We start from the raw sequence: 16,193 nt of genomic DNA on the forward strand, positions 1-16,193 counted from the left end.
CCCAGGCATGATGAGTGATTGGTTTTCTGAAGTCTCGGGTGGGAAAGGCTGTATGTTAAATATCCAGCTGCTCTAGGAATGTCTTGACCTCAGAGAATTTCTTGTTAGTGGACAGCAAGAAGCAAAATTGGGGGGGAAAAAACGCTTCATCTTTCCAGGAAAAGAGCAGTTCTTGCAAGTATTAGGCTGGAGTAGAGAGTGGGCATCAAATCTTTTTTGTTCTCAAACTGCAAGGGTGGACATAGCCTCATGCTCAGGTCACACCTATAGGAAGCTTAAATTTGGCACCGTAGTTTAAAACCGATAGTAGAATGGGTAAAAAAAGGACACTTTTCTGACTTGGAATAGATAAACTTCTCTTAAACAACTTTTCTGAGTTGTGTAGTCACCTACACCCAGATTCTACCATCTTCTCCATCCACCTTGGTGCGCCGGGTGCTCTGGGGATTGATGGAATTGAGTTTGGGATAACGATGTTGGGTGCCACTGTCTTGAAATAGATAATTGGAGGAAAGCTCAGACTTGATAAGATACGAAGATAACCGACAGCCAGCTAGTTTAGACTTTACTCATGGGGCAGCTTTACTCATGGGTGAGACATGCCGATGTATGAATCCGTATCCTCTGGCTCCGTCTGCCGTAAGGGGAGCTGGTGGCAGTTTGGGATGTGCCAGCAGGTGAGGATGCGGTGCCAAGCTTGGACGGTGTTGTAGAGCGGTGGTGGGACCTTATGTTCACACCTCTAGATCTTGGAGTGTTAGACCAAGGGTCTGTCACTTGGTGGTGGTGGGAAGGTCTCCATTGATCCCACTGGATGTGAATGCTTTAGGGTTGTGGTGGGTTGAACTTGGTTTGACACTAGGTGCCCACCCAGCTGCTCACTCCCCCTCCTCAACTGAATGGGGTGGGGGCGGAGAAAAAATAGGATGAAAGGCTCGTGGGTTGAGCTAAGGACAGGGAGATCACTCGGCAGTTACTGTCACAGGCAAAACAGAGTCAACTTGGGGAAATAAATTTGTTGCTAATCAAAGGTCAGAGTAGGATAATGAGAAATAAAACCAAATCTTAAAACACCTTCCCCACACCTCTCCCTTCTTCCCAGGCTCAACTTCACTCCCAATTTCTCTACCTCCTCCCCCCCACAGTGGCACAGAGGGAAGGGAATGGGCGTTGGGGTCAGTTCCTCACACATCATCTCTGCTGCTCTTTCATCCTCACCCTCTTCCCCTGCTCCAGCATGGGGTCCCTCCCACGGGAGACAGTCTTCCACAAACTTCTCCAACGTGGGTCCTTCGCACAGGCTGCAGTTCTTTACAAACTGCTCCAGCGTGGGTCCCCCACGGGATCACAGCTTCCTTCAGGGCACATCCACCTGCTCTGTGGGTCTTCTCTGTGCAGTGGGTCCTCTGTGGGCCACAGGGCGGGCGACCTGCTCCACCGTGGACCTCGCAGGTGAGGACATGGTGCCAAGCTTGCAGGAGGTTGGGTCAGCGATGGACTTGGATGGTGTTGTAGAGCGGTAGTGGGACCTTAAATTCACACCTCAAATTCACACCTCTAGGTCTTGGACAGAAGACCTGTCACTCAGTGCTGGGGCATCTCCGTTGATCCCCCTGTTTAGGGTTAAGGCGGTGATTCTTCATCCCTTAAGTCTAGCTTAACATTTGATAGTGAGTAGTTCTGGTATAAATCACCCTTTACAAATGTTTTTTTGTTTCTGGGATCATTCATTTTTTCAGCAGAAATGGATCTTGCCCAGAGTTATCTTGGAAGCTGCACGTGGGTGCAGAGAGGATATATTTGAGTTGTAAACTAAAATACATAACTGTGCTGAGCCAGGGACGAAAGCTGATAAAATATTCACTGAGAATTTTCTGTGGCTCAAAAACTGCCTTAAAACTGGGAGGCTGAACCAAACACAAGCTACTTGAAATTTCAAGTAACTTACGTGCCAGCTTATACACCTGTTGTCCTTGAACATCTGCAGAAAAATGATGTATAAAACCCTAACACTGCATAAAACCACCTCTGGGTGTCTCCTGCTGCTTAATATGTCCAGCCTAACTTTCTAATCAATACGTTTGTAATCATACTGTAAGATAGTAATCAATAAAAATTAATTACTCTCTGCTCTTTTTGAAATATGGCAAAATCTTTACAGCGTAGGTGGTTTCTGTGGCAGGGACTTGTTTGCTGTTAAGCAGGTGGGAGTTGTAGTGCAAAAACACGTGGGGCTATGGCTATTTAAGCTCTTGCATCAGGTGTAAAGCTGCTCAGATTCCACTTCAGTGTTATCTTTTTTTCCTTCAAGCCATAGAAAAATGAGCCTAGAAATAGCTGCTTCCCCCCAAAATAGTGGGAACAACAAAATAAATGGATTTTTTTCTTGTTGTCCTAGCTGTATAGACATCCTGAAAAGCAGAGAAGCCCCATGGTTTAGGGCACAAGAATAAATAAAAACTTTTCTGCCATGGAAACCTGCTGTATTTAGGGCACAGAGCGGACTGAAGCAATCACAGAATTCAACGTTTGACTCCCAAACATATCCCCTGGGGCATGAAAAGGCACCAGTGGAGCGAAAACGAGCTGGGAAGTGCTGGGATAACATCCGCATGGATTTGGGGGGTGAGGGGAAAGCCGGCACAGGTAGCTGCGGAGGTCAGCGTCCCCGTCAGCACGGGAGCGAGGATTAGGGATGCTGATAACTGCCGCTGGCAGCATGAGGGTTGGACCGGATCCAGACGATGCTGTCTGGCCAGTGGCATGAATGCCGGCGCTCCCCAGCTGCTGAAATCGGTCAGATGGAAAAGTAAATCCCCTTTGCGTTTCCCCACTGACACAGATTGTGCTGTTAAAACAAAGCGGTGAACGCGAATTAACGACAAGCGGGTTTTTCTTTAGAGCTGAGGGGCAGTCGGACTACGAAGGGTCACAACAGATACCAAATAGCCACCACAAGCTGTGAAGTGAGGATTTCACGGTCCCCTTTCTGCAGGAAATGGTTAAAAGATGAAGTAGAAATCCAAATGCAAATTGCTCAGAGGTGGGAAGTGATGCTGTGGGGTAAGGGTTGCAAATTCTCTTCCTCTGCATGTAAATAAATTCACTTACAGCAGCAGCAAAGTAATTCCTGCGCTGGAAACTGCACCAGCGGGTCAGGTAGGGATAAAGAAATATAAAGTGCGAAGCTGAGCAGTTGCACGACTCGTCCGAGGGAGTTTCTGTAAGAGCCTGGTGAGAATGTGGTCACGCTACAGAGCAGCTGAAGCTTTTGACCTTGGATTTCACGGGGTGAAACGTCCCGTTTCTTGCAGAAATTGCTGCTAAACAGCAATAGCATCGAGGTCTGCAGGGTCGCTGTGTCCCATACAACTTGTGGAAGGGTTTGTGGTAGGTGCCCAACAACTCAACCTTCGGATCTCATGTGGTATCTTAGAGATATTTTAGTTTTTAGATATTCTGTATCCTATCTTGGAATTCTTGTGCTGTTTCATGAAATGGTTTCAAGAAGAAATAGCTCTGGAACTGTGAGGGAAAGGAGAGCTGGAGCCGTGTGGCTACAGCAAAGTGGAAGGAGGAAAAGAAAAAAAGGCAAGCATAAAGTTTACATATTTATTAATTGGTATTTAAACAACGGCACCTATTTCTATACCTTAATATGTAAAGAGGAGATACCGAGATGGGATTTCTCTCTCTTCTTTTATATACCAAAGTCTGTGCAACTTGGGATGTCTTTTTTGGATGAATCACACTAAAAAAACCAACCACACTAGCTGTGGATGTCTGATTTGGGGTAAAATACTTCTCCTTGTCCTAAATCTGGTCTGTGGTCAGGTTTGGATGGAGACACTATCCTTTGGATTTGATTAGTCCACTGCAGCATCCAGTGTGTTTTAATGTCACCGTAGATGTTTCTGAAGTGGCCACTCCTGTGTTGCGAGTATCTGGCTGGAGAAAAGGATCTTCTTCACCCTTGTGTCTGGGAATTTGGGGGCTAGATGTCTTGGATAAATCAATCTGATTTAACTCAGTGGCGTGTAAGATGGATACAGAAGAGGTCTGGACTGCTTGAAAATCCACAGCACTACAGAAACACTCCTCAATGCCTTTTTTTTTTCTTTTTTTTTTTTTTTTTTTAAGGAAAACTTACATGCTGCTGTATAATCCCGGTAGCTAAATCCTGAAATATTCAATTAATACGGCATAGATTTGCTCCAACAGCAGCTTTGATGCAAAAGGTGGGTTGTTTTTTTTTTTTTCTTGGTATCCCACTGTGTGTTGTGTGAAAGTCCCCAGCTCGGTCCAGCATCTCACAGAAAATGAATCCATCTGCACTACACCACCCACCGGCTTTATTTTCCCCCAAAATAACAGCAGCAATGGGGGAGAGGGAGCAAATCGCTGATAAGAAGTTATGCTTGGTCTTGGTTATGCTCTCCACAGGAGCATTGTGGACTAAGGTAAAACTCTGCACCCTCCTCATTTGGTTTTTCCTATCCATTCCTAAATGCTATTAACGATGCTGGATGGAAATGAGTTTCCCATTCAGTCTCTAACTAATAAAAGATATTTTGGATGGTGTGGTTCTTCCCTGTGGCCACGTGCAGGTAATTTCTGCTGACTGATGATGCTTTGTGTGTCCTGCAGCCTGGACTTGGAAAACACAGAGATAAAACAGATTGAAACCTGGATTATGGGAACAGCCACCGCCTTGGGATCCATCCACGGCATTATCCCCATTTCATGCTTAAAATGATGCTGCCAGGCTTTACCAAAGATAGCTTGCTGGGAGTTGTTAGTGGAGGCAAGAGGATTAAGTCGTTTAATAAAAAAAAATTAAGTTTTTATTAAAAGGATAACTCCTTTTTCCTTTATCCTATTAAAAATTGTTTTCCAGTACAGATGACACACTGCCACCTCCTTATTTTCCAACTAATTAGTCCTGCTGCTTGTGTATAAATACATTGATATCAAAAAACCTTCCCTGCTTTGGGTCTTTCCAACTTTCCCTTCATTACACCACCATCATTGCCTGTGTGGAAGCAGTACTTCTTAATTCTGGGTGATCCTGGAGGAATCCAGTCCCTGTTTCCACGTGTTAATGGGGTTAATTAGCATCTCCTTAAAGCATAATAGGGACTCTAGGGGAAAAGAGGCACGTGCCAGCCCTAATCCATCTCCAGGAATGTTTTATGAGGCTTCTTTATAGTGTGTACATAGGTCTTTGTCGCTGTCAGCCTGGGACAGACAGACGGACAACCCCTTTGCTTTGTCTTTCTCTCCGGAGGTTTCCCAGCCCGCTCCCTCAGAAAAGGAGGATGCGCTGACCTCTTGCTGGTTTATCCCCCGGGATTTTTGAGTGTACGTCACTGGTAGCACACGGGAGGCAAAGCCGCTCTTCCCAGGATGCTCGTGGTTGTGACACATTATCCTCGTGCCGTCATTGAGCAGCACCATCAGCTGCTGAGTTTTGGGGACGGGGAAAATACATTTCATCCACCCTGTGGGAATTTGAGGTGGGAATTTTCCCCTTGCCTGGGTTTTCTGGCTCAGGTTGTGGCTTTGAGATGCGGCTGCTGAAATCAAGGACGGTGTGGGAACTTGTACAAAGGAGAGGAGGAGAGAGAAACTTTTTGAGTTGGGTTTTAAACATCGTTTTAAACTGATACCAAGCAGGCCTTGAGGAGCAAATACTACTCTTCAATTCAGTCCTCTCCCATATTGATCGAGCTATATGTACACAAACAAAAATAACCCTAATATCACGGGAGCTGGAAGCAGCCTGCTTCTTGGGCATTTTCAGATGCAGCTTTCAGTGGCAAGGTGATTTTGTTGGAAAATTATTCCCGCAGGGAGTGGCACATGCTGGGCTGGACGCCGGGAAGGCTCCGAGTGGGATTTTAACAACATCAGCTGAACGTCCACATCTCAGGTTAGGAGGAAGCCGCTGCATTTTCCCAGCAGCGGTCACCGGAGGCATCAACTGAAACAGGCTAAAACATAGTTAATTAAATCTTAAACTAAGAATTTGGGGGTTAGGAAGCGTTCGATGTGCTGTTAGCCGTTAACATCACCTCTCTCCCTTCCCTTTTGTCTGTTTAAGGCATGGGATGGTCGCTGCATGTGTTGATCCCTGTCTCCTGGCTCAGCAGGGTCAGAATTAAAGGGAGTGCTGGCCACCACAAATTTGCTAGTTATTCTTTTCAGCTGCTGGATTTTCCAGCCTAGCTGCTGTTTCCAGGCTATTTGTAGATAATATATTCTGGGGTGGGATCTATAATGATGCAATTTAACCATGAATTTCAGTTTTATGTTTCATAGCTCTGCACTTTTCCTGCAATACTACCCTTGTCTTGGATTTTGGGGCTTGGATTTGCCTTTCCAAACCAAATTCCAGTTTCTCCCTCCTCCTGCACACCTGCAGAAGAAACCCATGGCTTTATTTTTGCTTTAAAATGCTGCTTTTGCGTGCTGCAAAGGGTTGAAAAGTTGACTTCAGGCTGCGCTGCTGCGGGCAGAGTGAATCAGCGCTTTGGGATGAGTGTACTGCAGGGGAAGACTGTAAAGAACAAGAAATTTACAGGAGGGAGATGTTCAGCCCAAGACCGGAGGATGATGTAGATCCTATTTGGTTTGTACTTAACTGATCGCTTCCTGATAACCCCCGGGGAGCAGGTCATCTCACTCCGGAGCACAAATAAATGCAGATCGCTTCATTTTTAGTACTTTCTTGGGCGTGATGCTTTTTCAGCTGAATTTTTATAAGCCAATTTTGCTTCTTATCTGCTGAATCATGCTGATTTTGGAGTGGAGTACATGTGCACGCCTAGTTAGCTGATAGTGTGGAGAGCGGAGCAGTGGTGATGTGGTCCGGTTATCAGAGCAGAAACGGGGTTTAGGATTAAATTCAGTCGATAATCCATACTCACACCTGCCCCAGCTTCGCCTCGCATGTGCTGCGGTCCAAGGAGACCGTACTGGCTTTGTTTTGCTGCTTTTGGGCATCTTAAACCTCGTGTGTCTTCTAAAAGCAGGATTTAAGTATTTCTGTTTTCTTGAAATTAGAGTAAAGTTGCTGTGGATGGGTCCGGCACTGCAAATATTGCTGTAACCTGTGTCCAGCTCTCTGTGCGATAGAAATAGTTGGTTTTAACATCCTTAGTTAAACATTACCAAATCAAAATCACCAATTCAAAATCAAAGAAAATCCATTTTCCACTTCAGCAGCTCACCTTCCAGGCACTATCCAGGATGGGTAGATAACCTGAAAGTAACTCGTTTACAAAAAACAATTTATTACTTGATAACGCTCATTTCTCAGGGGCTTTTTTAAAGATTAATTTCTTAATCTTTTTGTTTAGGCTGAGGCAAGAGAGGAGGAGCATTCAGAGTGGCTTCTTGCAAATGCAGCCGCTCTCATGTTCAGATCTCAGAACATCTTTCTCAGTCACTTCTCTAAGGTGGGTGGTAGAGACATCTCCAGCTTTTCCCCCGCTAGATGGGATGCATCCCTGATCAACTGAATCCTCGATGGAGTTTTGAGCTCTGCTCACACGGAACTGCCTCTTATTTTAGTCTCAAACATCTGCCTGTTTAAGCCAGCCTAAAATAATCCATCTGCCTGAATAAAACCCAGCATTTTCTTGTGCGTACCACCCTCTTCGACTCATTAGGAGATAATTTTTTCCCCTCCCAGGATGTTTTTCGGAGGCTGGTGCTGTGACAGCCCGCTGTGCGTTCCTGGTTATTAATTTCTCCCGCTTTTCAACTGGAAAATATTCCTGCTTTTATTTTTATGCAAGCATTCATGCCTGCTGCTATCCCAAACCGAACGTACCCATGATCCCTCCTTCCATCACCGTCCTCCAGCCTCCGGATCCCCATCTTCAGGCTTTGCCTGTGTCTCTGCTCTTCTGGCAACACTTTCCTTTTTCACTCCGTAGAGCGAAGGCTTTCTCTGCTTTCTGCTTCCCAGCTGCTGCCTTGCACTCGGCAAAGCCATCAGATATATTCTTTTGTGATTCCTCTGCCTGGTGAGACCAGTCCCCACCTTGGGTGTCCTCTAGAGCTGACCTCCTCCTCCGGACCCACAGTCGTGTTCCCTTTTATCCCATCAATACAGTGAATTTTCCAGACCCATTTTTCCACATTTTTCCCCCAGTATCGTCTCTGCTTCCCTCCATCCCCATCTCCCCCAGCTCAGCTTTAGGGTAGAAGAAGGAGAAGTCTTTCTGCAGGTGTTGGGTTCCTCCTAGCCTGGCAGTTCCCTCTGCCGGCTCCTGCGCTGCATTACAGCCCTTTCCCTTCCCGCCTCTTCCCTAGGGGAAAAAAAAAACAACAGGATTTTTTTTGGCAGGCAGAATTAAAATCATGTGGATCCGGCCAAGCGCAGGGAGTGCAGTCCCAGTGAATCTGAGCCTCTCTATGCTAAATAGCATCCCAGCGAGGTCCGTCCTCCCCCATCTCACTTATACCTTTGCCTAATAAAGTGCCTAAACATTAATCACAGTAATCTAGTAAGCATTTTTCCTGATTTTCCCATGTTGCTGTGAATAAGCATGTTGTCTTCAGCCAAACGAGAAAGTACGGCATGGGGCACATCAGTCTGGCTCTTATCAGTAAGGTTAATGACGGTGTTCTGGTCACCAAACCTTGAGATGGTGCTGTGTGGGGGTTTTCTTAATCTACAGGTTAATTACTTTCCTCCTATTAATTAATCTGTAGATTCAGGTGGTGCTATGTTTGGGTTTTCTTAAGCCTAAGAAAGTAAGAAAACCCAAAGGTAGCGCTAGCTGTAGCACAACCTATAACACAGATTAGATTTCTAATCTATAATAGAGATTAGATTAAGCAAACCTGAACGTAGCACAGTCTATAGCACAATCTATAATACAGATTAGATTTATAACCTAATCTAATACAGATTAGATTTCTAATCTATAATATATAGATATATTCTATCTGAATACCCCCAAGCAATTCTAATCTATAATGTAGATTAGATTAAGAAAACCCAAACATAGCACTTTCTTCATAGAGTAAGAAAACCCTAATGTAGCATCTATAGCGCAATCTGTAATACAGATTAGATTTATAGATTATACCTTCCTGTATGGTAAAATCTAGGCTTACGTTCATCCTGCAGCTCTTCTTTCTGATTTTGCTGCTGATTTTTAACCACAGAGGACACACAGGTCTATCAAACCCCATTTCTTTGAACTCCCCAATGTTTGTCTTCTGTGTCAGAGAAGATTCTCCATACTGATAATTTTATTTTTTTCCTGGGAAGATCCCAAGCGTGCACGCAGCAGTGATTTCCGTATTTCTGGTGAGAGATGAGGCTGGCGATGAGCTGGGGCGATGCTGCTGGGGTGAGACCGCGCTCACCTTTAGGTGAAGTCAGGCTACGAACGCTTGGCCCGTCGAGCTGGGCCGAGCAACTGTTCAAAATTGAAGTTTTCTGATTTTTTTCTGATATTTTGGTACACACTGATAATGTGAGAAGGGAGCCATGACATAACTGGGGAGAGAGTCAAAGCATCCTTTTATTGGGGGAGAGAGGAGAAGTGTGGTGTAAATTGGTGTATTTTCAGCTAATCCCTTCAAAAAAAGTCACTAGAATTTGAAAAGGAGGCTGGTAGGATCCCTCCAAAGGAGCAAGGAGACGGTGAAAAAGATACGCGATAAATTAAGTAAGTGATAAATAAGATACATGAAGAGAGTGAATCTGATATAATCCTTAACTGCCTGCATGGGTGGTTAGAGCCTTGGCTTTTAGGTGGAAGGGGAAGAAATTAAACCAATGATGAAATATTTTCCCTTCTCTTTAAAAAAAATAACTCCTTGGCTTCCTCTTACGGCTGGCTCTGGGAGAGCTATTGTATTAAGAGGGAGCAGAAGGAAATCAATTGGTCGCAGTCCTTGAAATGCTGAATTTCAGGAAGGCACTTGCCCTAAAAGTGGAAAAATACCTGGGAAGAACTTAAATACCGGTGCCAGTTCCTCATTTTTTCGTAAGTGTCTCGTGTTTGCAGGTGTCTGTAGACTTCTTTGCTTCACTGGACTATCGATGTACGTTTAAAAAGATAGAATTCTCTGGAGGTAGCCTTCATTTCTGATACCTTGGGTTGATGCCTCAGATTAATTGCTTTGTTTGTTTCATCAGATACAGTATCTAAAGGCATTTGTGCCTGAAGCCACAGAAGATAGATGGACAAGCCAAGCAACTTCTGACTCTGCATCATTTTCTGGGGCAAAATTATATGGCAATGTATCCTACAAGGTAATGTAGCCCCTTGCAGTGAGTAAAGAGGATTCTTTTTGCTTGGCCACCACTTAATAAGAACAGTTTATCACACAAGAGCTTCCCTTTAGTATGCAACCTAGAGGAATGAGCACCACCCCGAAGCAAAATTCAAGGAATTTTGCAAGAGAGGGAAATCCAGATTGTCATGTTTTGAGTCAGATCTCCCCTGCAGAGAGCAGGCAGGCTACCCTGCTAATGGGGAAGAAAAGCAGGAGCAAAATGAAAGCTGGCAGTAGAGAGGTTTCACAGGACAGCTGAGCTAACAGCTCTCTGGAGGTGATACTCCAGTATCCACAGCTATAAAATCTCCCGTAAAATATCCTGGGTGAATGAAGGGAGTCTGCCGCAGCGATCTCACTGCTTGAGCGATGCTTCAACTCGCTTGGAGCCCTGCAAAGTCAAAACCCATAATCTAAAAACCAAAATCTGATGATGCCCTGGTGTATTAGGCGGTCGGTGTTAGTTTTAGGCCAGTAAAAGCAACAGACCGCAGACTTTAAGCAGGGGTTTAAGACTGGCTGAGGTTTTAGGGGGACTTGGAAGCAGTTGAGGGACATAGCAGGTAAAATTGCATAGATGCTTCATCTCTCTGGCTCTTAGTCCCTTGCTGCGGTACATGCAGAGACATCTGCGCATCCAGACCATGACCAGAGACACGGGGCTGTTCTATGGCATCAGAATAAAACCCCAAACCCATGGCCAGATGCTTGTTGTGAGCATATACATACCTATATATACTTAAATACTGACTCAAGGCCAAGTATATGTGCAGAGGTTTGCTCCGCCGAGGTTAACACCTCGGTGCCCAGTGGGGTTTTTTCCAGATCATGCAGGGCTGGCAGTCCTAAACCAAATCAGTTCTGCCCCAGCTGAGAAGTTACTTGGTAACCCCATGAGTGGGGAGATGGGAAACCTTTTATTCCTTGTTTTCCCCTGGGCGTCACTCGAAACTGGTGAATAACAAGGCTCTTAATTCATCTTGCACGATATATAGTGGTCTTCTCTAATTAATAGCTGCATGTCTTAAGCTTAGTGTGTGCTACATGTGCTCAGTGTTAAATTAGATGAAGGACGCACATCACGGAGGGTGTCTTTACATGAGGAAGGTCCCACATGCCCAGCAAGGGTGGGGATTCACCGCGTGGTGGTGGTGAAGCTGCCAGTTCACGGCGTCTGGTCTTGGCTCGGTGGTGACCCCTTCACGCAGCTGTAGCTTAAGAAGATGGACGGGCTGCGTGTGGTCTTTGGCGAGCTCTGAAGTATGCCCTGGGAGAAGTCCGTAGGCTCAGCAGAAATGCCTTTTTTCACAAGTTTCTGGTTTTCAGAATGATATTTAAATTAGCCACCTAAAGATTACTTATCTAAATTATCTACCTAAATTATCTGCCTTAAGATTATCTACCTAGGTTATCTACTTCAAGATTATCTACCTAAAGTTTATCTACCTAGATGATCTACTTAAAGATTATCTGCCTAAATAAGCTACCTAAAGTTATTATCTACCTAGATTATCTACCCAAATTAACTACCTAAAGATTATCTAGCTAGATGATCTAGCTAAAGATTATCTACATAAATTAACTACCTAAAGCTACTATCTACCTAAATCATCTACCAAAAGCAGATAATATGAATTAAAGGTGGGTCTGTCCACTGCCTGGTTCAGCTGAAGCATCCCGCGCAAGCTCAACGTCCACCTAAAAGACAGAATTTGGTGTTAAATTGGGGTGAGCTGACCCGTGGTGGTGGGGTGGGGACTACAGAGAAGCTGAAAGGAGATAAGTGTGTCACCCTACACTCCTTCAGTTGGAGCTGAAAGTTGGCCGACACCAACTTAACTTCTCTTCCCGGTGTAGGCGAACCCAACCCTGGAGCTGAAGCTGGTACCTGCCGAGAGTGAGCAGCATTTTACTCATTAGAGCCTCATTTAGAGGCAACGAAAGCTCTTTATGGAGACCATTGGAGTCCTCGTTGACCAGATTAGGAAAGAACAGGGATAAAACTCACGCTCGCTAGGGAGCGGAGAGGCAACGCTGACACCTGACATGGAAGAGACGGCAAATTGCCTCGGAATGTCCTTTCTTACCCCGGGATGCAGAATGCTGACATCATTTGTTGGGACAACACAACGCTGTCACTAAGTGAGCAGGGCGCAAGGTCTAGTTGCCCGAGCTAGCCTGGCGGAGGTCCGCCGGTTTATTTTTAAGCAGCGCCTTGTACCAAAAGCTGGGATTGAAGTGACCTCCTCTCCCTTCTTGTTTTGCAGGGTGTCCGGTGAGGAATGCAATGGGATCAATAGCATGTCGGCGGAGAGTGGCCCTGGAACGAGACTGAGAAATTTGCCGGTAATGGGGGATGGACTAGAAACCACCCAAATGTCTACGACGCAGTCACAGGCTCAACCCCAACAAGGCAGTGCTGTAGGCGTTAATCCCCCTCCGCCGGAGACCTCCAACCCCAACAAACCCAAGCGACAGACCAACCAGCTGCAGTATCTGCTCAAGGTGGTGCTGAAGACGCTATGGAAGCACCAGTTTGCGTGGCCTTTCCAGCAGCCCGTGGATGCCGTCAAGCTGAACCTCCCTGTAAGTAGAGGTCAAGAGACCAGGCGATGGTTCTTGGTGGAAGGAGCGAGACCGTGCGGGTCTGACACCTGCATCTGCCCTTCTGAAATCACAGAATCCATCTTCAACGGTTGGACTCGATGATCTTAAGGGTCTTTTCCAACCTACATGATTGTATGATTCTGTGGTCTTTTAGAAAATACACACGTGAGGAGGAATTTCCAGTGGCTCAGCTACTGCTTTGCCCTGTACCACCTTCCTCTTCCCTTTGGGATGCGGATAAGAAAGTAGAAATAATATTTCAGGAGTCAGGGAGGGTGCATCTGCAGTCCTTTGTCTCCCAGCCAAGCATCAAAACATAATAAGCACCAAAACTTATTAAGCGTCGAAGATTATTAAGCAAATCATCTGTTGAGTCGGCCTCTGCCTTACTGCTCCCCAAAGCCCAGCGTGCTTTTCTGTGCCTTGCTTAAACCCTTGCTTGATTTCCACTGCTTTATCAGCAGAGTCTTTTTTTGGAGATTAAAACACTCGGAGCTTTTAATGGAGCATCCGAGTACTCAGAACAGCCACTGTGCCTCTTGTGCCTTGCGGCGCCATTGGTAACACACGAGGTATTTCCTAAGGGATGCCAATTTTAAGTTAATTTGCAGTAAATCGAGGGGGTCCAGTGCACTGTTGGTTAAGTCTGCAGATGACACCAAGTTGGGCGGGAGTGTTGATCTGCTGGAGGGTAGGAAGGCTCCACAGAGGGATCTGGACAGGCTGGATCGATGGGCCGAGGGCAGCGGCATGAGGTTCAACAAGGCTGAATGCTGGGTCCTGCACTTGGAAAGCTGCCCAGCGGAAAAGGACCTGGGGGTGTTGGTCGACAGCCGGCTGAATGTGAGCGGCAGCGTGCCCAGGTGGCCAAGAAGGCCAACGGCGTCCTGGCTTGTGTCAGAAATCGTGTGGCCAGCAGGACTGGGGAAGTGATCAGCCTCCTGTACTTGGCACAGGTGAAGCCGCACCTCGAATACTGTGTTCAGTTTTGGGCCCTTCACTACAAGAAAGACATTGATTGAGGTGCTGGAGCGTCTCCGAAGAAGAGCAACAAAGCTGGCCAAGGGTCTGGAGAACAAGGAGAAAGGTCTAGAGAACTTATGAGGAGCGTCTGAGAGGACTGGGGTGCTTTAGCCTGGAGAAAAAGAGGCTGAGGGGAGACCTCCTCGCTCTCTACAGCTACCTGAAAAGAGATTGTGGCAAAGCAGGGGTCAGGCTCTTCTCCCAAGTGACAGGACGAGAGGAAACGGCCTCAAGGAGGTTTAGATGGGGTATTGGGAACAATTCCTTCACCCAAAGGGTTGTCGAGCACTGGAACAGGCTGCCCAGGGAAGGGGTTGAGTCACCATTCCCAGAGGGATTTAAAAGACGTGTAGACGTGGCACTTGGGGTCACAGTTAGTGGTGGAGTTAGCAGTGCCAGGGTAACGATGGCACTCGATCATCTTCAGGGTCTTTTCCAACCTAAACAATTTTATGATTGTAAATTGGCACGGAAGCCTTCTTCCTGCTGCGCAAGGGTTGCATCGCTGTCTGCCAGTGTCCTGCCCGGCACATCACAGATGGAGAAGGGAACGGTGCAGCCCTTCCCATTGCCCGCTCCCTGCCTCAGCCTGGGCACCATCACCAGGAGAAGTTGGAGTAAAACCCAAAGAGCTAGCAAAAATTGAAACGTAATTTAAAGATCATTTATTGTAGTAAATCTCCTCTGCTGCACGTCTGGTTTGGACCCTTCCAGCTCCCACCAGAAGAGGTTTGTTCCCTCTCTCCCTTGAGAGAGATGTTTCGGCTTAACACCCACTTTTACCTTTACGATATAATAGCTCTGAATTTATAATCTATTACCCAAACATTGGCTATTTAATTTCTTCACGGCAGGAACAAGCTTACTGTTGCATCTGGAGAGCGTCAGTTCTATAGCAATGACATTTCCAGCCTTTTTTTTCCCCCTAAATATTATACCTAAAAATAGAAACAACTTCTTTTGTATTAATCTGGATGTGTTTAATGGGCTGTAATAAATCTGATTTCCCCACTTCTCATGTCGCTGTATTAAACGTGACCTCCTGCAAAGGGTCATTCGTTTCCCATAAGAATTTTAGAAAATACTCAGCACCATTACCAACTGAAAACCTAGAATTGGGAAATTTTGATGCCTCTGGGGTTAAATTACTCCTCTACCAAAGGTTTGTTTAATTAAAAATGCCAGCTGAGAGGCTGATGGGGATGAAGTCTGGCAGCTGAGTATCTGCTGGGCATGGAGGATCTTGCCCAGGACTGTCCAGGGGTGAGATGGAGGAATCCCGGTCCTTAAACTGGGCGGATGTTTTAGTTCCCACACTGACCTCTCCCTCTTTGCCATTTGCAGGATTATTATAAGATAATTAAAACTCCGATGGATATGGGAACAATAAAGAAACGCTTGGAGAATAACTACTACTGGAACGCTCAAGAATGTATCCAGGATTTTAACACGATGTTTACAAACTGCTACATCTACAATAAGGTACGAAAAGCTCCTGAATCTGCGTTTTTCCAAGGGGTATCTTCCATGTCCTCGATGGACCAGCGCGGAAATGCAGACATTGTTTGAACGGTCCTTAAAAGGAACCACCACAGAGATCAGCTTCTTTAGGAAAACAAACGGGATTAAACCGATGGGAGCTCAGGCGTGTCTTGTCTTCTGCTGAGAAGCAAGACGCAGACAGGGCTGCCTTAGCAGCCTTCCCTCCCGGAAAAATTATTAGCAGATATCTTCAGTCTAGACATTGTTTCGTTTCTTTTTTTTTAACTTAAAAGGAAATTTTTAAGATTTTCTTAGGGTCTGTCGAGCAGAGCCATGAACGTTATCAGACAAATACTTGAGAAGTAGATCTGTGCTTTGTATTTTCTCTTGCTTTGTTAAGAAGCCGACTTAAGGCTCGTTTGAAACTCTGAAATCTGGTAAGGAAAAAAACCAGGGATATACGGAGCAGCACATTGAGTTTGTCATGCCTGACCCTGACCTCGTTGTAGAAGATTCCCCTCCAGACAGTGAGAAACATCCTGAAAACCATTTTATAAACAGTTGTGCAACCGCCTGGGGTGCAGGAAAAAATGTGTCGGCCGAAACCCGGGGGTGGTGGCGCAGCTTGGAGAGTTAGAGAAGGTTCTCAGAGGTGGTACCAGGCTGTACTGACCACAAGATGCTCGCTTGCTATCTTCTTAAGTAGGAAGAGGACAGCAGATAACAAACAAAGGGTTTACTGTCATCCTCAAGGTCAGCAAGACGTGGTCAGAGCC

The 16,193-nt window shown here is 45.8% G+C and overlaps 1 protein-coding gene across 12 annotated transcripts in view; it reads left to right on the forward strand.

Annotated features, from left to right (window-relative positions):
- Positions 1-16,193, forward strand: part of BRD4 (bromodomain containing 4) — a 74,301-nt gene that overhangs the window by 20,539 nt on the left and 37,569 nt on the right. For 4 of the 12 annotated variants that reach the window (XM_069797571.1, XM_069797572.1, XM_069797573.1 and 1 more), the window contains exons 3-5: positions 10,166-10,282; positions 12,573-12,891; positions 15,280-15,417. In XM_069797571.1, the coding sequence (XP_069653672.1) occupies positions 10,263-10,282; positions 12,573-12,891; positions 15,280-15,417 (477 nt within the window). In that variant the 5' untranslated portion in view covers positions 10,166-10,262. Of the gene's footprint in view, positions 1-7,361; positions 7,461-10,165; positions 10,283-12,187; positions 12,448-12,572; positions 12,892-15,279; positions 15,418-16,193 lie in introns of those variants that run through there. The other 8 variants (XM_069797579.1, XM_069797581.1, XM_069797582.1 and 5 more) reach the window with 3 other exon arrangements.

This window comes from Haliaeetus albicilla, chromosome 11 (genome assembly GCF_947461875.1).
Source record: "Haliaeetus albicilla chromosome 11, bHalAlb1.1, whole genome shotgun sequence".
NCBI lineage: Eukaryota > Metazoa > Chordata > Aves > Accipitriformes > Accipitridae > Haliaeetus > Haliaeetus albicilla.